A 21,781-nucleotide genomic window follows, 5' to 3' on the forward strand; every position below is an offset into this window, starting at 1 on the left:
CGCAAACTGCAAATTAAACAAATATGTGCACTTCAATTTTTAAATCAATTAATACCACGTGACGTCGATAAAAAGCTCCGTTCCCCCTCAAATAAATATTAGAAATACTTCGGAGTATTTCAGGAAATTGCAAATTTTTATTAAACTATTGAGTTGTTTTCGTGAAATATAAACAAATGTTGTTGTTTTTTTTGGTTTTGAACAAAATGGAAGTTGCTTTGGAAAATAATTATGCATACAAAATAAAATTATATTTGATAGTGATTTTTTTTTATAGAAAAGTTAATTTTTCGTTATAATATGATTATTTATCATTCAAAATGATGTTTTTACTAATTAATATCATAGCCACACGCTAACCACCTGTGGAAAATAATGGTTGGTTTTCAACTAAATATTTTAGACGAAGTATTTTATTTATCCGCAAAATACACATACCATATTGTACGGTTGAGTTTTACATTCTCTTACTTATCTCCCTTGAATACAAAATGGCTTCCAATTTGACAGTACGATCGGGACACTTTGAAGTTTTTATTCGCCAACAGTGGTGCAAAGTCTCTGCGACACTGAACGATGAGTCCCTTACATTATCGCTCGACGAACCACCTGAAAACATGTCTGCATCGTCCACTGCGAATGACATATCCGTCCAGAGCATGCATGTTCACACCCCAAAAATAGATTTGTCTCCAGTCCCAGATAATATTCCTGGACAACGTCGAACTGTGAAAGTACTTAAAGAAGAAAATAATGGCCTTGGCATCAGTATAAAAGGTGGCAAGGAAAATAAAATGCCCATTTTGATTAGCAAGATATTTAAAGGCTTGGCAGCAGATAAAACTGGCCAGTTGTATGTAGGTGATGCTATTTTGTCCGTAAATGGTGAAGATCTCAAAGATGCAACACATGATGAAGCTGTTAGAGCTCTGAAAAATGCAGGAAGGGTTGTGGAAGTTGAAGGTCAGTGCATCATTTTAAATTTTTTCATTATTAATTGTGAAATATGTAATGGTTTAAACGTGGATGAACTGTGGTTAGAATATTTCTTATTTACTGCAAAGAAGTCTGCTTCATGTATATGCTTGTTGAGCGGTACCCCTTGTTGAGACCTGAGTAATTATGCCCCCAGATCAAACGATCGGGGGTATATTGTTTTTGGCCTGTCTGTCATTGTATGTGTCTGTGTGTGTGTCCCAAAACTTTAACCAAAACTTTAACCTTCTTCATAACTTTTGCAATATTGAACATAGCAACTTGATATTTGGCATGCATGTGTATCTCATGGAGCTGCACATTTTGAGGGGTGAAAGGTCAAGCTCATCCTTCAAGGTCAAAGGTCAAAAAAAAATTCTTCAAAACTTTAACCTTCTTCATAATTTTTGCGAATATTGAACGTAGGAACTTGATATTTGGCATGCATGTGTATCTCATGGAGCTGCACATTTTGAGTGGTGAAAGGTCTAGTCATCCTTCAAGGTCAAAGGTCAAAAAAATAATAAAAGCGGCGCATTATGGGGCATTGTGTCTCTGACAAACACATCTCTTGTTTTCATAAAGATGTTACATCACAAATATTTAATATAATACTACTATGAATTATTACAAACAAAATAACATATGGTCTTTATAATTGTTTTTTTTTGTCTTATCTTTTTCATCTGTAATAATAATATGACTCAAAAAGAATCCAGGACTCAACTAGCACCTTCCATATTTAAGTTCAGGGTTTTTTTTGGGTTGTGGGGGAAGGGGCCTTTAGCCCTTATGTGGGGGAAATTTTACGCGGGATTTTCCACTTTGGGGAAAAATTGTGCGCGTTTTAATTTTCGCGGCGTTTTCCTTTTTGGGGGATTTGTTTACTTACTCTCTCATTATTACAATACATTTGTACATGTTTGCACTATATTCATTGTTTTTTTCATAATTTATTACGTTTTGCAAGATTAAATTGAAATAGAATTGAGGTATTATAATCATGAGACACATCTTTCTATATAAAAAAAAAATAATTTTTTTTTTTTTTTTTTTTTTTTAGAGGGAATTTTTTGTTCTGAAAGGGGAAAAAAACATCCTAGTTTGGTGGGGGAAGACGCCGATATTCGGCGTCTGTTATATAAGGTAAAAAACCCCTGAAGTTATTTTAATCTTGGAGGTGCCCCCTTATGTTGGACTCAGAGCCATGACTCTATGAACTCTTTCCTGGTACTCAAATGAACTAACCTAAAATTGGCTTGAAAAGTGTGTGCAATCATCCAATTTTAAGGAATTGTAAGTAGCCCTCAATAATTTTTTAAATCAAATGTTAAATTGATTATTGTGTTATCATTATAATTGCTGTAATCTTACTGGAGTTATAACCTGTCAAGTTACATCGTCTGACTGAGTTCGAGTTAAATACAATACCATAGTCATCTAGAAACAATGCAAAATAAAACATTTACAACGGTAGTAACACCTTAATTGAAAATGATTTTGTTTTTGATACATGACAATTTCATTTATTGCAAATATGTTTATTACAAGATTGTTTAATAAATTTGCTGAATTATCTTCTTAAAAAGCTTATTTTTTCATGCCATTTGCTTTTTATCAGAGGCTTAAGCAGTTCAGGAATATCTGATCAGGTTTTTATGCCCCCGGATCGATAGATCGGGGGTATATTGTTTTTGTCCTGTCTGTCTGTCTGTCTGTCCCAAAACTTTAACTTTGGTTAAAGTTTGATAACTTTTGCAATATTGAACACACCAACTTGATATTTACCATGCATGTGTATCTCATGTAGCTGCTCATTTTGAGTTGTGAAAAGTCAAGGTCAAGGTCATCCTTCAAGGTCAAAGGTCAAAATTAAAAAAAAAATCATTTCTCCATTCAATCTCTTACTTCTCGTGCAGCTGCACATTTTTAGTGGTGAAAGGTCAAGGTCAACCTTCAAGGTCAAATATCATTGTATTTTTCTTTCCTATAACTTTAATCTTTGTTAACATTGCATAATAATTTTTTAATATTGAACACAGCAACTTCATATTTGGCATGCATGTGTATCTCATGGAGCTGCACATTTTGAGTGGTGAAAGGTCAAGATCATCCTTCAAGGTTAAAGGTCAAAATAAAAAAAATAAAAAATTCATTTCTCCATTCAATCTCTTACTTACTTCTCGTGCAGCTGCACATTTTTAGTGGTGAAAGGTCAAGGTCAACCTTCAAGGTCAAAGGTCAAATATCATTGTATTTTTCTTTCCTATGACTTTAACCTTCGTTAAAGTTTTATCATAACTTTTTATGCCCCCGGATCGATAGATCGGGGTATATTGTTTTTGTCCTGTCTGTCTGTCTGTCTGTCTGTCATTCTGTCCCAAAACTTTAACCTTGGTTGAAGTTTGATAACTTTTGCAATATTGAACATAGCAACTTGATATTTACCATGGATGTGTATCTCATGGAGCTGTTCATTTTGAGTTGTTAAAAGTCAAGGTCATCCTTCAAGGTCAAAGGTCAAATATCATTGTATTTTTCTTTCCTAAAACTTTAACCTTCGTTAAAGTTTTATCATAACTTTTTTAATATTGAACACAGCAACTTCATATTTGGCATGCATGTGTATCTCGTGGAGCTGAACATTTTGAGTGGTGAAAGGTCAAGGTCATCCTTCAAGGTCAAAGGTCAAAATAAAAAAAATAAAAAATTATTTCTCAATTCAATCTCTTACTTACTTCTTGTGCAGCTGCACATTTTTAGTGGTGAAAGGTCAAGGTCAACCTTCATGGTCAAAGGTCAAATATCATTGTATTTTTCTTTCCTAAAACTTTAACCTTTGTTAAAGTTTTATCATAACTTTTTTAATATTGAACACAGCAACTTCATATTTGGCATGCATGTGTATCTCATGGAGCTGCACATTTTGAGTGGTGAAAGGTCAAGGTCATCCTTCAAGGTCAAAGATAAAATAAATGGCTTTAAAGCGGCGCAATAGGGGGCATTGTGTTTCTGACAAACACATCTCTTGTTTAATGTTGTCTTTGATCTCTTTAACTTCTTGCTGATGCAGTGGCATTTTATTTGAAAGTCATGGTTAACAGAAGTTTGTTGAGAATCTCCTAATTATTGTTTCATATCTCGATTATATTTCCTGTAAGCTTCATGACGTTGTGCAGTACAGTTACCTTAAAATAGCTCTTTATTTTAATGGCTTCATAAATTATTGTTATAGTTATATTCAGTTTTAAATATATGTGTTCAACATATTTTTCACCAGCAACACTTTTAAATAAATGAAAAACATAAATGCAATAAACAACATATGACATCTATGTGTTTGCAAATACTAAGAGTTTATTTGTTTAATAAAAAGAAAATCAGGTCTTAATGATTATATAGTGGTTTTGGGAAATGAATACACTATTGAATTATTACAATTTAATGTTGCAGTTGCACATTTACTAGATGTAAAAAAATTCATATCAAATGTTGATGTGGATTGACATATGAATAGTAGTTGGGCATGTATGCAATGTATTGAAAATATTTGATAATATGTGCTGAATATGATGAAAATTATATTAACATGAACAACACTCTTTCCAACCATAATCCTAACATATGTAAATGTATGTGATCTTTTTGGGGTTTTGATTAATCACCACAGTTTAATGCTATTGATCTACCCTCAAATTTTTAAACAGCCATTGTGTTTAAAAATAAAAATGGTAACATTTTTTATGAATGATTAATTTTTTTTGATAAGTCGTGCCATTTTATCCAATATTTTCATGATGAATGATATTCAATCCAAACTTGTATTCTTTTCTCTTAAGTAAGATACCTAACAGAATATCCGTCTTACACAAAAAATGCAGATTTGTATTCCTTTCTTTTTCAGTAAAATACTTAAGAGAAGTTACGCCATACTTTCGGAAGAACTCTGCTTTGCACGAGTTAGGTTGGGGATCTGCAGATAACTCCCATGAAGCCAACGGCGCCAACTGGTCTGAAAGCAAGACAATCCCACTTAAACTTTGCTACTTGTGTCGCAACTTGAGTTTGTCCGATTCTGAAAAAAGGAGTATTGAATTGCATTCACCCGACGGCAAAAGTTCGTGCGTTTTGAGATTTCCTGATTCTTCAACTGCTGCGGAGTGGTTCAATGCCTTACACTCGAATGTGACCATGTTGACTGCTCAGGCCATTCATGATGCTAATATAGTGATCAGCTCCGCCCCAAACCAGAGGGAGATCGTTCACGTGGGATGGCTAGCTGAACAGGTTGTGTCACTTATAGCACTATACTGATTTTACATGATTGAGGGTAACAATCAAGACCAACACACTTTTGAACCTAAAAAACAATAGCAACATGTTAAAACTATCATGTATATAAGTGTGATTCATTATTTAAAACACCAACATTCATAATCATGTTGTTGTTTTTTTAAATTGATAATTGCATTTAAATTGGAGATTTAAATCAAAATAACTTTCATGTTAAATGTACATATCTGTTAAAGATTACCAACACATGCTTTCTTTCTTAATAAATTCAGTAAAATCATTTTATGTAAATAAAGATACAAATATGTATATTTTAAGTACTGTTCTGTAGCAGTACTAGCTAACTTGCTATTTACCTATGGAATCATATGATCATTTGCAGCTACTAGACGAACACAATAAACACACATGGAAGCCTGTATTCATTGCGTTGACAGACAAGGACCTGCTAATGTACGACACTGCACCCTGGAGTAAAGAGGAATGGGCAACACCCTTTCAGAGTCATCCTCTCCTGGCCACTCGGTGAGCTCCTATACCCCTTCAGTGATTTTTTTGCTAAAAATTACCGCTGATTTTCGGCTGCTTCCCAATCACAAAAATCAACATTTTTTCCCAAAAGGCTGACCAAAATTTCCAAAAAAAGCCCAATTTCCAAAAAAAAAAAGATCTTTTTTTTTTTTAATGACTTATGATTTCTTAACTCTAGATCTCAACTTTTTATCAATGAAAGCAATCTTAATTTGACCAGACTCCTTTTCCCAAAATGGCTAGAAAACCCCTGAACATGCACTTAAAAGCAATTTTAATTCTGTAACTTATAAACATATTTATAATGCTTATTTTTTCCCGATTTCATGGTTTATCGCACTATTTTACCCAATTTCATGGTTTATCGCGCTCATTTTCCCAATTCAAATGGCACAGTCTGTAACAAATAAAAGCAAAAAAATCACTGCGGCCTTCACCACTTAGATACGCATTTTGACTCGTGTGTAGTCCCTTAGAAAGTTACGTTTAATTGAAGACCTTTCTTACTGGATTGAAGCTTTAAAGGCTTCATTTTCAACCCTTAGATAATGATGTGCAGCTAACAGTATTAAAACTGGTTTTATGCTGTTTGCACATGGCCATTTTCACTTTGTTTCTGAGTGGATAAGGGATACTTGACATAAACTGCGATATAATGTTTCGCTTACATTATACTGAAGCATTTAGTATTTATTATTGATATTTTTATTACAGTAAGGGTTTCTTGATTTACGGAAATTGGAGATATATAGGATATTTGTTCATGTCAGTGTAAGATCGTTTGTTATTTCACGAGTGATCATAGAAAATGTTATTTTTCTATGATCACGAGTGAAATAACAAACGATCTTACACTGACATGAACAAATTTTCTGTTTCTTTTATGCCTCTTTTTCTAGAAAATAATTAATAATAATTTCCCTTTCGCTGAAAAATAACCCTCTCCCGTGGCGTGCCTCAATACAGTTTAATACACAAAATGACGTCATTAGTGTTTGCATCATTCCTCCGCCGAAAGAAAAAAGTCCAATAGTTGATCGTCTACGAGTAAACAAAGCTGAAAGGTTTTAACATTTTATTGCTGTTACTAAAATAACCAAACAAAGTTAAGCATAAAATAATGCTACAATAATACTAACTTGTAACAACATTAACTAAACAGTACATGTCTGTGATGTCGTAGGAATACGCAAATGTAAAAGTAGTAGAAAAAGTAGTTCCGAACATTTGTTCTTTTCACTGCTGTTATTTCACTGCAGAAATGTCATATTTTAGCATTAGGTATAAAAGAATAACTCTTAATTACTAGCATGTCAAGTGTCTTTAAGGGGGTTTAATGAACAAGAATTGAATATAGATGCAGATACAGCTCTGTTCCAATGATGTTTTCACTGAATAATACCTAATAGTTTTTACTATTATAAAAAAAGCTTACTATACTGGTATATCTATTTCTATGATGAAAATTGTATTGAGTGATTTTTAGCTTGGCGTTTTCGGAGAAAACCAGAGGTATTGTCATAGCAAGCTCGTCGTCTGACGTCCGCCGTCCGCGTCATGCTAAAACTTTAACATTTTGTTAAGGTTTTGAACATTGGCTCTAAAATCAAATTGCTTCCACCTACAACTTTGAAACTTCATATGTAGATGCACCTTGATGAGTTCTACACGTCACACCCATTTTGGGGTCACTAGGTCACAGGTCAAGGTCACTGTGACCTTAAAAAAATAAAAAAAAATAAAAAAATTCTGACAAGCTTTCATTTATTCAACACTGCACCCGTAGCCGAGCGTGGCACCCGTTATGCGGTGCTCTTGTTTTGTTTGTTATCAACATAATGAAATCATCATTATCATATTAAAATGACCAAAATGACTTAAACTAGCTCAGTTTGCAGAACACTGAACTGTCAATGCATGACATGTAATTTCTAATTCAAACAATCTTGCGCGGAGGTCTGTCATACAATTATTTCTTAAATGCAGTGATTTTTTTTGCTTTTATTAATTACAGCCTGTGCCATTTGAATTGGGAAAATTAGCGCGATAAACCGTGAAATTGGGAACAATATCGCAATAAACCATGAAATTGGGAAAAATTAAGCATTAAAAATATGATTATAAGTAACAGAATAAATACTTTTTTAAGTGCATGTTCAGGGGGTTTTCAAGCCATTTTGCGAAAAGGAGTCTGGTCTAATTTCGATTTTTTTAATCAATAAAAGTGGCAAATTTGGGAATTATTTATTGTCAAAAAGGACTGAATTAAAGATCTATATTTTGTAGGATGTTTAAAAAATAAAGTTGAGATCTAGAGTTAAGAAATCATAATTTAGACAAAAGAGACTTCTTTCTTTAAAAAAAAAAAAAATAAAATTGAAATTTTTTTTAGGGGGGAAATTTTGGTCAGATTTTTGGGAAAAAACATGGAATTTTGCGATTGGGAAGCAGAGAAAATCGGCTGTAATTTTAAGCAAAAAAAATCACTGAAATGTGTCCCTCTAACACTTATTTAAGTAGGGCAGCTGCCAGTTACTGACAGAAAACTCTTTAATAAGCTAAGCTTGCTTGGTAAGGTGCATGTATTTTTGATAAAATATTTGTAATACAGGAAGATATGTATTTTATCAATCACCATTTGACTTCAAACAGGGAATTTGTTTTCATTTTATTATATAGCCTGTGTCTTTTGGATTGGGAAAAAGGGGCTTTATAAAGCAGGACATTGGGAAAATGAAATATTATTTATATTCTCAAAATATTAGATGTTTCCATTTTTGTATCAGTAAAAATTAAATGTTAAAGGCTCATAGAAGGTGACTATCCGTAATTATTACCGGTTTTTAAATATATTTTGCATATTTTAGTTATAAAGGTTATCAAAAAAATAAAATATATATGCTATAGGACATAACCATAAAAACATGAGCAATACAACTTGTTTAGAGCTCAAAATACAGTGTCCTCCAAGTCAACAATCAGTTTATTTACATCGCTGTTTACTAGGGATAGAGCAACGCTTCAGTGATGCAGGTCACCATAAATATATCGTTAATTTTCAACGTTTACGGTATCACTTACAAAGTAGGTCTCTTCTAAATGGTCAAAACGTTTGTATTGATCTAATAAGTTACTTTCTGCTGGTAAAAATTTGTTAAAAATAAAACTTTAATTGAATTTTATTTCGGCTATTTTTAGCATACGTCTCCGCTTTGAGGCTACACACCAGGTTAGTTGCAAAGTTGAAAACATTTCTTTCAATTATGAAACGGGTATATCTTCCATAATTCTTGACAACGTTGCACCTAAGCTGTGTTATTATCATTTTTTATCTAAGAGTAACTGAAATCCGGTAAATATTAGATCAGTCTTTATGCATAATAATTGGATTTGTCACCTTTTATGAGCCTTTAACTGCAATTTTGTAATATTAAGTGCTTCTAAGGTTTCTTCTCACTCTAGTTAATGATCTTATTTTGAAAATATTTATGTATTGACCATTTTTGGAAATTGAGGGTGGATTTTTGTGGAAAATTATTAGTTTTTTTATGGGAATAGTGCCATATTTATGTTATAATTCTAAGCAAACAAAAAATCACAATCAAACCATGTCTAATCTCCATATTTTCCGTTCAGACTGGTTCATTCTGGTCGCCAGTCAGCCCATGCTCTGAATGACGGAGACGTGCTCACGTTTGGTACTCGCTCCGGGACCAGGAATGGTGTGGAGACCCATGTGTTCCGTGTGGAAACCCAGCGGGACCTTGCTCACTGGTCACGGGCCCTCGTACAGGGCTCACATGGGGCCGCAGCCCTCGTCAAGGAGGTCACATGTCGTATGTTCAATGTTTGACTTTTATAGTTAACTAGTGATAGCTGTTTTATAACAGTTATTGAAGGCACATGTCATATGTAGGATGTTTGACTTTTATTGTTACCTAGTGATAGATTGTTATCTAACAGTTATGGAGGGCACATGTATGCTTCATAATTGAATTTGATAGCTAGCTAGTAAGGCCTAAAGCAAAATAAGCATTTTTTCAGTGAAGCCAGGCTTTGAAGGCATGTTTAAGAAAAGTTTCTTTTTACAATCATATTTCTGTTTATGTTTTCATTTAAATTGGTTTTACTCTTTTTGTGTTGAAAATTTCAGATAAATCGGCCAACCCGTTTGGAAATTATGAAACTTTAAAGTTGCCTAAACTTACAAAAAAATGCCATTTCAGAGTGACATTTATTTTTTGGTAAATAAAAAATGCATGTTAAAAGATATTTTAGTATCATATTTAATTATTTTTATGCCCCCGGATCGAAAGCTGCACATTTTGAGTGGTAAAGGTGTAGGTCATCCTTCAAAATCAAAGGTCAAATTTATGGCTTTAAAGCGGCGCAATAGGGGGTTTTGACAAACACATCTCTTGTTGTATTTATACTGTAGCAAGACTATCTGTCTTTCTCAGAAAATCATTTTCGAGAGAAAAAACAAGAATTTTGCTTTAATATCACCCTTAATATAAGCATGCATGTCATTTTCTTCATTAAACAGCCACTGAGAGAATAAGACTGGTCTTTGACCTTTCAGGTTTATCAATTCATCATTCTAACTATAGAAACTTTTTGTCCCAACAGTCAGGGCTGATTTACTATACACAGATCACAAAATTTTAATGAACCCCAAATGTAAAATACTCTGTGGTCCACATGATTCCCAAACCTCTTTTATTATAATTTTGTTACATTGTAGTGTAAAATATGCATAAATACACACAAAATAATGGTCTTAATGCAATGGAACATGTCCCAACAGTCACATTTATATATTTAATTAGTTCTTATAATTATTTACACTAAACCGTAAAATATTTCAACAGAAATTATTTTTCTTACTGCTTTGGTTTTCATCTTGCATAAAATAATTAAAAATATAGATCTACTAGGTACATTTGATTAAATACTGAATTATAAAATGGCAATAAATTAAGTAGAAAGTGAAACATAATATTGCGTTTTTATACTTATTTTTCAAAAACTATATACAAATTACTGTCCTTTCCTGCCAAATAGTAAAGTATATTGTGTAAATGTATAAAAGAGCAAGAATTCTACTCCATTACACTAATAATTGATACTTCATCTGTGACTTCTCATTATTGTCCCAACAGTCACTATTTTAGTGATTTAATTCATGACATCATATCTGAAAAACTACGCAAGATAAGTTGGTCAAATTTTGAACATTGATTTTAATGCCATGGAATTTAACGACAAACATGTTTGTGTACAGAATAGTCCTTGATTCTTCTTTAAATAAAACTGACCATGTTCAATACTCTGTTTACACTACCTTTTGACCCTTACTTTATCAAATATTTTCATATAAGAATGTTTATCATGCACAAAGTAGTTATATTTTTCATTCTCTTTATCCCAACTTACTCATAAAATGGATAGATAATAATATACATGTCCCTTTTATTCCTATATTTTGTTATAATTTTATGTACATTTTTTACATTTTTTACAAATTTTCTGTCAGTCATGGTTACTTTTTTCATACTGAATTAAAAGATTTCCTTGAAACATTAACAATGTCATAAAATTTGAAGTTCCGGGAAATAGAAACATCTATATTATTTCCACTTGTTTTGCAAAATGTCACGCTTATTTTGCTTTAGGCCGTAATAGAGTTAAACATGTTGTATGTTTGAAATTTGACTGTTATAGTTTATCTTTTCCTGATCAGATAGGCAATGTTTAGCTCGGCTGTTTTGGAGAAAACCCGAGGTATTGTCATAGCCAGCCTGCCGTCTGCCATCCGCCGTCCGCGTCATGCTAAAACCTTAACATTGGCTCTAAAATCAAAGTGCTTCTGCCTATAACTTTGAAACTTCATATGTAGCTGCACCTTGATGAGTGCTACACGCCACACCCATTTTTAGGTCACTAGGTCAAAGGTCAAGGTCACTGTGATCCCTTATATAAAACTTAAACATAGGATCTAAAATCAAAGTGCTTCCACCTTCAACTTTGAAACTTCATATGTAGATGCTCCTTGATGCACGCCACACCCATTTTTGGGTCACTAAATCAAAGGTTAAGGTCACTTTTCTTCTGACAAGCTTTCATTTATTCAAAACTACACCCACAGCCGAGTGTTGGCACCCGCTTTGCCATGCTCTTGTTATTATTTGTAGTCACTTAAATAAATTTAAAGACCTTTCTTAATAGATTCAAGTTTTAAAGGCTTTTAAAGTGCTTGGAAACTGATGAGCAGCATCAGCACAAAACCTGAAGAGACTGCGAGTTACTCGCTGGCTGTACTGGGTTTGGCTGTACTGGTTTCATGCTAGTTGCTTATTGCCTTTTTATGTCCCCCACTATAGTAGTGGGGGACATATTGTTTTTGCCCTGTCTGTTGGTTTGTCTGTTGGTTGGTTTGCGCCAACTTTAACATTTTGCAATAACTTTTGCTATATTGAATATAGCAACTTGATATTTGGCATGCATGTGTATCTCATGGAGCTGCACATTTTGAGTGGTGAAAGGTCAAGGTCAAGGTCATCCTTCAAGGTCAGAGGTCAAACATATGTGGCCAAAATCGCTCATTTTATGAATACTTTTGCAATATTGAAGATAGCAACTTGATATTTGGCATGCATGTGTATCTCATGGAGCTGCACATTTTGAGTGGTGAAAGGTCAAGGTCAAGGTCATCCTTCAAGGTCAGAGGTCAAACATATGTGGCCAAAATCGCTCATTTTATGAATACTTTTGCAATATTGAAGATAGCAACTTGATATTTGGCATGCATGTGTATCTCATGGAGCTGCACATTTTGAGTGGTGAAAGGTCAAGGTCAAGGTCATCCTTCAAGGTCAGAGGTCAAATATATGTGGCCCAAATCGCTTATTTTATGAATACTTTTGAAAGATTGAAGATAGCAACTTGATATTTGGCATGCATGTGTATCTCATGGAGCTGCACAATTGAGTGGTGAAAGGTCAAGGTCATCCTTCAAGGTCAAATATATGGGTCAAAATTGCTCATGTTATGTCACTTCTGCAATATTGAAGCTAGCAATTTTATATTTGAAATGCATGTGTATCTCATGGAGCTGCACATTTTGAGTGGTGAAGGGTCAAGGTCAAGGTCATCCTTCAAGGTCAAACATCATATAGGGGGACATTGTGTTTCACAAACGCATCTTGTTCACTTTGCTTCCGAGCGGTGCTCGGGTACATGTTTCATGGGTACATTTACATGTACAGTATTTTGAGCATTGTTTGATCCATAATGATTTTTATAATAGTGCTTTTGAATTGTTATCATTGGGTTTTTTACATTTCATATATCCATCCAAGATGAAAAGTCCATTACAAAAAATCTGCAAACATGTTGTATTATGCTTTTAAAAAGAAATAATCATAAAGATTGAAAATTTATCTTTACTCTCCAAATATTCATTCATTAACCTGACTCTGACCTTTATGTATATGAAGAAATGTTTGATGATGTATATGTTACTTCCATAGTTTTCTTGAGTTAAATCTATAATGGCATTTTTAGCTCATCTATTTTTTGAAAAAAAATTATGAGCTATTGTCATCACCTTGGCGTCGGCGTTGGCGTCGGCGTCCGGTTAAGTTTTGCGTTTAGGTCCACTTTTCTCAGAAAGTATCAATGCTATTGCATTCAAACTTGGTACACTTACTAACTAACATGAGGGGACTGGGCAGGCAAAGTTAGATAACTCTGGCTTGCATTTTGACAGAATTATGTGCCCTTTTTATACTTAGAAAATTGAAAATTTTGGTTAAGTTTTGCATTTAGGTCCACTTTTCTCAGAAAGTATCAATGCTATGGCATTCAAACTTGTTACACTTACTTACTATCATGAGGGGACTGGGCAGGCAAAGTTAGATAACTCTGGCATGCATTTTGACAGAATTATGTGCCCTTTTTATACTTAGAAAATTGAAAATTTGGTTAAGTTTTGTGTTTAGGTCCACTTTATTCCTACAGTATCAAAGCTATTGCTTTCATACTTGCAACACTTATTAACTATCATAAGGGGACTGTGCAGGCAAAGTAATGTAACTCTGACTGGCATTTTGACAGAATTATGTGCCCTTTTTATACTTAGAAAATTGAAAATTTGGTTAAGTTTTGTGTTTTGGTCCACTTTACCCCTAAAGTATCATAGATATTGCTTTCATACTTGGAACACTCGCAAACTATCATAAGGGTACAGTAAAAGGACAAGTTGCATAACTCTGGTTGTCATTTTTACAGGATTATGGCCCTTTTTTGACTTAGTAACTTTGAATATATGGTTAAATTTTGTGTTTCGATCCATTTTACTTCTTAAGTATCAAGGCTATTGCTTTCAAACTTCAAATACTTTCATGCTATCATGAGGTTACTGTACCTGGCAAGTTGAATGTTACCTTGACCATTGAATGACCTTGACTCTCAAGGTCAAATTATTAAATTTTGCTAAAATTGCCATAACTTCTTTATTTATGATAAGTTTTGATTGATACTTTGACAAAACTACTTTTACCTGACATACCACAATAGACTCCACCCAAACCATCCCCTGTGCCCTCCCCCCCCTGCCCCCCTCCCCCCCCTCCCCCCCCCCCTAATTTTTATTTTATTTTTTTTTAAGATCATCTCACAAATGACCACCACACCCTCACACTATACCCCCCCCCCACCCCCCCCACCCCCGATTTTTTTTTGAAACGGTTAAAAAACACAAATATTTATTTTATTATTTTATGTTTGAAATACCGTCCAACCATCGCACCCAAGAATCCCCCCCCCCTCCCCCTACCCAAATCCCCCCCCCTCCCCCTACCCAAATCCCCCCCTCCCCCGTAATTTTTTTTTTTTAAGATCATCTCACAAATTACCACAACACCCTCACACTTTACCCCCCCCCCCCACCCCAACCCCCCAAATTTTTTTTTTTGAAATGGTTAAAAAACACAAATATTTATTTTTATTATTTTATGTTTGAAATACCGTCCAACAACCATCACACCCAAAAATCTTCCCCCCCCCACCCCACACTTACCTTAGCATTTTTGGAAGATAATGTAATAAATTCCACACCCCCACACTATACACCCCTCTTCACTCCTCCCCTCCCTCCTTTGTGATTGAACATGAGAGTCCCTTCACCTTTAAAAAGAAAATAGATGAGCGGTCTGCAACCGCAAGGCGGTGCTCATGTTAAAAACTGTTACGGTGTTGCTTTACCCTTTTCCTTTCGGAAAAAACATAAACTTGGTTAAATGCAATCAGCATAAACCCAGTACAGCCTGCGAGTAACTGGCAGTCTGTTCTGGTTTTATGAAGTTCGGTGCGCATCAGTATCTTAGGGTTGGAGATTTGAATCTTGTGAGAAAGGTCTTTAATTTTATATGTTTTTTAAGGGACTTCAAATGGGTCAAAATGCCAAAATGAGCGTTAAAGTGTCATTGTGAATCATTTCTTCTCCAGCTGCTACTTGGCAGAGTCAGAAAGGCAAGCTGACATTGCACTACGAGAATGGCTTTGCCCTGTACTCTCTCAAGCTGGGCGAGGGAGACAAGCCGAAGCTGCTCTGGTATTTCCCCTACGAAGCCTTGAGAATGTCCGCAGACGACGGTCATAGGCTGCTGTGGTTGGACTTTGGCAATCAAGGGGAAAAGGTTCTCAATATGAATATCGGCCATGCTCTGTGAAAAGATGGGTTTAATGCATGTGCGTAAAATGTCGTCCTACCTAAATTAGCCTGTGCAGTATGCACAGGCTAATTAGAGACACCTCATACATATCTTCTGCTTTTATGGTATTTTTGGTTTTAAGAAAGTTTCTTCTTAGCACGAATCCAGTTTAGGCAGAAAGTGTCATCCCTGATAAGCCTATGGCTGCCTACTGCGCAGGCTAATCTGGAACAACACTGAATGCACATGCATTAAACCTCCTCTCACAGAGTACGGCTCATATCATTTACTCGTTGATATTACAATGTAGTTTGGAAATCAAAAATATCAATTATTTGGACCTTGCACAGTTTTTCTGTTGTTTGGATGACTTTCCAAGGGATGGTGATGTGTACAGAACTGGGATACTTTAAATTATTGAAGAATCTGTTGCTTCCTGAGAACATTAGTCAGAGGCGTATTCTTTGTAAAAGTTTTGGCCAAGAAAGGCCCCATGTGGAGTCTAAAAAATAATAATATTTTTCGCAAATGACTCCCTTAATGACACAATCGATGGTTTCAAAAATAATTTTTTAAATTTTATAAATTGTTACAATTATTTCATCTCACAAGTGACAAGCCAGGGCAGTAAATAGAGTATTGAAAACACTTATTTCTCAATTTTAAAGTAGTTAATAGCAACAAAAAAATCCCAATATCCCCATTTAAGTCAGAATGAGATTTTTCCTGATCCCAAGGGCCCACAATGGTGGAAAAAGAGACACCTGAGTTTATATTTTTCAATTTTAATTAACCAGCCAAAGTAAATTGCCGTAAGTTGGATCACATTTTGTTTAACTTTATTTTACAGATTAATTTTTTTTTCTGAGCAGCTGTGGAAATGTATTTCTTTCATACACATACAAACCATGGTATTGTTTCATTGTGGTATGTGAAGAAAGCCGTACCATATTTATTTTTTTATTGCGTAATATCTAGCAATTCTTGTTATTAAATATAGTAAGGTTTACCGGTATTGACCAAGTAAGACAATTTACTCCTCAACAAGATTTGCTTTACAATTTGTTTAACCCTTTCAGCGCTGGAACCGAATTTTATAGGCCTTTGCAAACAGTTTGGATCCAGATGAGAAGCCACAGAAGGTGGTGTCTCATCAGGATCCAAACAGTCTGCTATTCTGATAGTATTCTTTGAAAACAAAAATGAAGAAAATGCTAATTTGAGAAATTCAGCTGGCAACATTTTAGCAGACGACAAATTTCCCAGCATGCAAAGGGTTAATCATTCAGAAAGTGTTTCATTTGAATACAGTATTGTAATTCTTAATACAAGGACATTTAAAGTCCGGCTTTGATATATGACATGGACATGTTAAGCCAGACATACCGTATGCTCATATAATTGAGTTTGTTGTTGACCAACCAGGGTTCATACCTGTGCAGTCCATTCAGGGACGAAACTGTCTGCCTTTATGAAACTTTTCCTTTATAGGAAGTCTCCTCTGAACCAAAATCCTGTCTAGGCTAAAATCATCAGTCATTGTGTGGTCAGCACAGGTTTATCTGGGACAAAACTTTACGTTCATTTGTGAAGCCCTGTTTCCATAGCGACAGACTCAAATATTTTATTTCGTCTCCCATTTCAGGAGCTGGATCTGGAGGCGTGTCCAAAGCCACTGGTGTTTGTGCTGCACACTTTTTTGTCAGCCAAAGTCAGTCGTCTGGGTCTGGTTGCCTAGCAACCTAGGGTATTTATCATCTTTCATTCAACGACAAGAGCCACCAAAGATTCTTTTATAATAAAACAAAGATAAACTTAGCCAGACTTAGATTTAGACTTAGTTAGACTCTAACCAGTTTTGCCAAATATTGATTGTTAAATAATTAATGAATTGTAGAATATAGTAGTAAATTATTATAGAATTATTATTACAACTTCCATTAACATTTGATATTATGAAATCATCGTCTTATGGCCAGTATTTTGAGACATATAATCCTCCCACTTGTTTTTCAATGATACACATGTGTTTAAGGATTTTTTCTATTAAGAATGTAGTTTAGTGTTCAGTTAATTTGTTATTATCATGATCATTTCTACAAACATTTAGCAACATTTTGTTACCCTTGATACATAGACCAAAACTTGTCTCGAAGTTTTCTACTACACTTTTCAATGTACAATATTTAGACTTGTACCTCATATAATGAAGTTGTACCAGTGTTCTTCAGAAAAATTTCAGAAGCCAGTTATATTTTCAAAGTAGCCTGCAACTAAGCAATAAAACAGGCATATTTGCACCATTTCAATTGATATTTGGGGAAAGTAGCCGGCATCTAGATTGAAGGAACTGGTGAAATAAAGGCTGTCGGTGCTTCCGGAGAACACTAAGTTGTACATATGCATTTTTTGTAACCATACGTTAAAAATTACTAAAGGTATGCCACTTTTTATGCTCCCCCTAAAATTTTGGAGGGGGAGCATATTGTCGCCGCTTCGTCTGTCCGTCTGTCCATGCGTCCGTCCGTCCATCCGTGCACAATTTTTGTCAGGGCTATTTCTCAGCAACTAATGACCAGAATTCAATGAAACTTTATGGGAAGCTTCACTACCAAGAGGAGATGTGCATATTATCAGCTGGTTCTGGTCGGATGATTTTTCACAGAGTTATGGCCCTTTGAAATTTTCCATTAACTGTACATATTGTGCAATTCTTGTCCTGGCTATTTCTCAGCAACTAATGACCGGAATTCAATGAAACTTTATTGGAAGCTTCACTACCAAAATGAGATGTGCATATTATCAGCCAGTTCTGTCGGATGATTTTTCACAGAGTTATGGCCCTTTGAAATTTTCCAATAACTGTACATATAGTGCAATTCTTGTCTGGGGTATTTCTCAGCAACTAATGACTGGAATTCAATGAAACTTTTTGGGAAGCTTCACTACCACTAGGAGATGTGCATATTATCAGCCGGCTCTCGTCGGATGATTTTTCACAGAGTTATGGCCCTTTGAAATTTTCCATGGTACATATAGTTTAATTCTTTTCCGAGCTATTTCTCAGCAACTTATTACGGGAATTCAATGAAACTTTATGGGAAGCTTCACTACCAACAGGAGATGTGCATATTATCAGCCGGTTATGGTCTGATGATTTTTCACAGAGTTATGGCCCTTTGAAATTTTCTATAAACTGTACATATAGTGCAATTCTTGTCCGGGCTATTTCACCCCAACTACTGACTGGAATTCAATGAAACTGTGGGAAGCTTAACTACCTTGAGGAGATGTGCATGTTATTTGTGGGTTCTGGTTAGATGATTTATTTAGAGAGTTATGGCCCTTTGACATTTTTAAGTTGCTAAACCATCCATCGTATTATTTTGTCCAAAGTTATGCCCCTCAAGACGTTTCCTTTTATTAGCTCACCTGATTGCTCAGGTGAGCTTTTCTGCCCGGTCTTTGTCCGTTGTCTGTCCGTCCGTCCACATTTGTTCGAAAACACTATAGAAGCCACATTTATTGTCCGATCTTCATGAAACTTGGTCAGAAGCTTCGTCCCAATGAAATCTCGGTCGAGTTCGAAACTGGGTCATGCCGGGTCAAAAACTAGGTCATTAGGTCAAAAATAGGAAAAAACTTGTAAACACTGTTGAAGTCACATTTCATGCCCAATCTTCATGTAACTTTGTCAAAATGTTTGTCTTAATGATATGTTGGTTGAGTTCAAAAGTGGTTCTGGTCCGTTGAAAAACATGGCCGCCAGTGGGCGGGGCAGTTTTCCTTATTTGGCTATAGAGAAACCTTGTAAACACACTAGAAGTCACAATTTTTACCCAATCATCATGAAAGTTGGACAAAACATTGGTTTTATTGATATCTCGGATGAGTTTGAAAATGGTCCAGATCGGTGAAAAACATGGCCGCCAGTGGGCGGGGCAGTTTTCTCTATATGTATATAGTGAATATAGAAGTCACATTTTTGGCCCAATTTTCATGAAATTTGGTCAGAACATTTGTTTCCTTCATACGAGAGTTGAGTTAAAAAATGGTTCCAGTCAGTTGAAAAACATGGTTGCCAGGGGGACGGGCAATTTTCCTTATATTTATATAGTAAAAAGGCTTGTATTGTGCTGTTTTGTATTGTTTGGGCAATCGGTCACTTGCCTTAAATAAAGGACCATCTATTTGTTTTAATGAGAATTCAATACTGCTCCAGCAGCTGGTGTTTCACTTTTTTATATTGTAAACAATCATGAATTAAGGTCGTGTAACATGCGAGACAACTCTTCTAAATATTGCATTTAAGTTTACAGTAGTTACTCCCCTTTGACTATTAATGTTTTCATAATAATACAGTGAATTTCTAAAGGGAACATTTCTTTTCCGATCTTCATGAAGTTTAAAAGTGGTTCTGATCTGTTGAAAAACATGGGCGCCAGTGGGCGGGGCAGTTTTCCTTATTTGGCTATAGAGATACACTCTAGAGGCCACATTTTTTGTCCGATCTTCATGAAACTTAGTTAGAAGATTTGTCCCATATGATATCTTGATGGAGTTGAAACTGGGTCATGCTGGGTCAAAAACTAGGTCACTAGGTCAAAAAAAAGAAATACCTTGTTAACACTGTAGAAGTCACATTTCGTGCCCAATCTTCATGTAACTTTGTCAAAATGTTTGTCTTAATGATATGTTGGTTGAGTTCAAAAGTGGTTCTGGTGCGTTGAAAAACATGGTCGCCAGTGGGCGGGGCAGTTTTTCTTATTTGGCTGTAGAGAAACCTTGTAGACACACTAGAAGTCACAATTTTTGCCCAATCATCATGAAAGTTGGACAAAACATTGGTTTTATTGATATCTCGGACGAGTTTGAAAATGGTCCAGATCGGTGAAAAACATGGCCGCCAGTGGGCGGGGCATTTTTCTCTAAATTTATATAGTGAAAACATGTGAACACTCTAGAAGTCACATTTTTGGCCTAATTTTAATGAAATTTGGTCAGAACATTTGTTTCCTTGATACGAGAGTTGAATTAAAAAATGGTTCCGGTCAGTTGAATAACATGGCTGCCGGGGGAGGGGGGGGCAGTTTTCTTATATTTATATAGTAAAAAAAGCTTGTGAACACTCTAGAAGTCACATTTTTTGCCCAATCAGCATGAAACTTGGTGAAATGAGTTTGTTTTATACATATCTCAGATGAGGTTGCAAATGGTCCTGATCGGTCAAAAAACATGGCCGCCAGGGGGGGGCAGTTTTCCTTATGTGACTAGAGAAACCTTGTGATCAAACACTATAGAAGTCTCATTTTTTGCCTTATCATCGTGAAATTTAATCAATACATTGGTTTTATTGATTTCTCGGACAAGTTGGAAAATGGCTCAGATCGGTGAAACACACTTTGATTGCTCAGGTGAGGTTTTAGAATTGGTCTTTGTCCACTGTCCCTTCGTCCACATTTGGTTTGTAAACACTCTAGCATTCACACTTCTCAAGCATTCTTTATGAAAGTTGCTGAAAGATCTCAGTCAAGTTTGATAATGAGCAAAATCACATAATTAATGCTATAATTATTGCCCTTAGATTGTCCAAATTTTCATTATATTATACAAAATCCTTGTAAACACTCTAGAGGTCACAATTGTGTTTCAGATTTTATAAATCTTGGTCAAAATATTTATTTTTGTAAGCAAAGTTTGATGTTTGGTAAGGGGGGTCAACTCAAAATATAGGTCACCAGGTAAAATCTTACAAAAACAAAAACACTCCATACGCCAGAGTTTTTGTCCAATAATGATGAAACTTGACCAGGATGTTTGTCTGGACAATATCTAGGTCAAGTTTGACGTTTGGTAAAGATTAAATTAATCGACTTCTCTCAGGTGAGCGAACTAGGGCCATCTTGGCCCTCTTGTTGATCTTATGGTAGGGCAGGGTGATGATTTACAGAAATGCTGCATATCTTGGTGTTATTATAATAATCTTTGTGTTGAATAAAATATTAAATCCTTGTCAAAAGTTCTGAACTAGATTAATAAATTGTAACTTTTTACATCCTTTAAAATGGTGAATTAATTTTTATATTTAAATCTATGCTATTAGCTTAATATGAACATAACCACAAAGTACCTTTTTCTGGTAATTAAATATAGGCTGATTGCTAATACACATGTGGTTGTACATGTATTGATACTGTAAGATATTTATTCTAGTCATCAGTGCTCCAGCTAGGATTTGAAAAGGGCAGGGCGGCTTTTTTGTTTAA

At 35.0% G+C, this 21,781-nt stretch overlaps 1 protein-coding gene across 1 annotated transcript; it reads left to right on the plus strand.

Annotated features, from left to right (window-relative positions):
• The first annotated feature begins 485 nt into the window (after positions 1-485).
• Positions 486-19,600, plus strand: LOC127845204 (beta-1-syntrophin-like). The gene is made up of 6 exons (XM_052375990.1): positions 486-963; positions 4,880-5,262; positions 5,651-5,793; positions 9,436-9,635; positions 15,310-15,500; positions 17,161-19,600. The coding sequence occupies exons 1-6, from the start codon at positions 492-494 to the stop codon at positions 17,251-17,253; spliced, it is 1,482 nt and encodes a 493-aa protein (XP_052231950.1). The 5' UTR covers positions 486-491; the 3' UTR covers positions 17,254-19,600.
• The last annotated feature ends 2,181 nt before the right edge of the window (positions 19,601-21,781 follow it).

This window comes from Dreissena polymorpha, chromosome 9 (genome assembly GCF_020536995.1).
Source record: "Dreissena polymorpha isolate Duluth1 chromosome 9, UMN_Dpol_1.0, whole genome shotgun sequence".
Classification (NCBI taxonomy): Eukaryota; Metazoa; Mollusca; class Bivalvia; order Myida; family Dreissenidae; genus Dreissena; species Dreissena polymorpha.

Bases quoted from the DNA above. Each gene is read 5' to 3' on its own strand.
- LOC127845204 (XM_052375990.1), top strand. From the start codon at position 492: ATGGCTTCCAATTTGACAGTACGATCGGGACACTTTGAAGTTTTTATT. The intron at 964-4,879 runs GTCAGTGCATCA...TTTCTTTTTCAG, and splicing joins AAGGGTTGTGGAAGTTGAAG to TAAAATACTTAAGAGAAGTT. The intron at 5,263-5,650 runs GTTGTGTCACTT...GATCATTTGCAG, and splicing joins TGGGATGGCTAGCTGAACAG to CTACTAGACGAACACAATAA.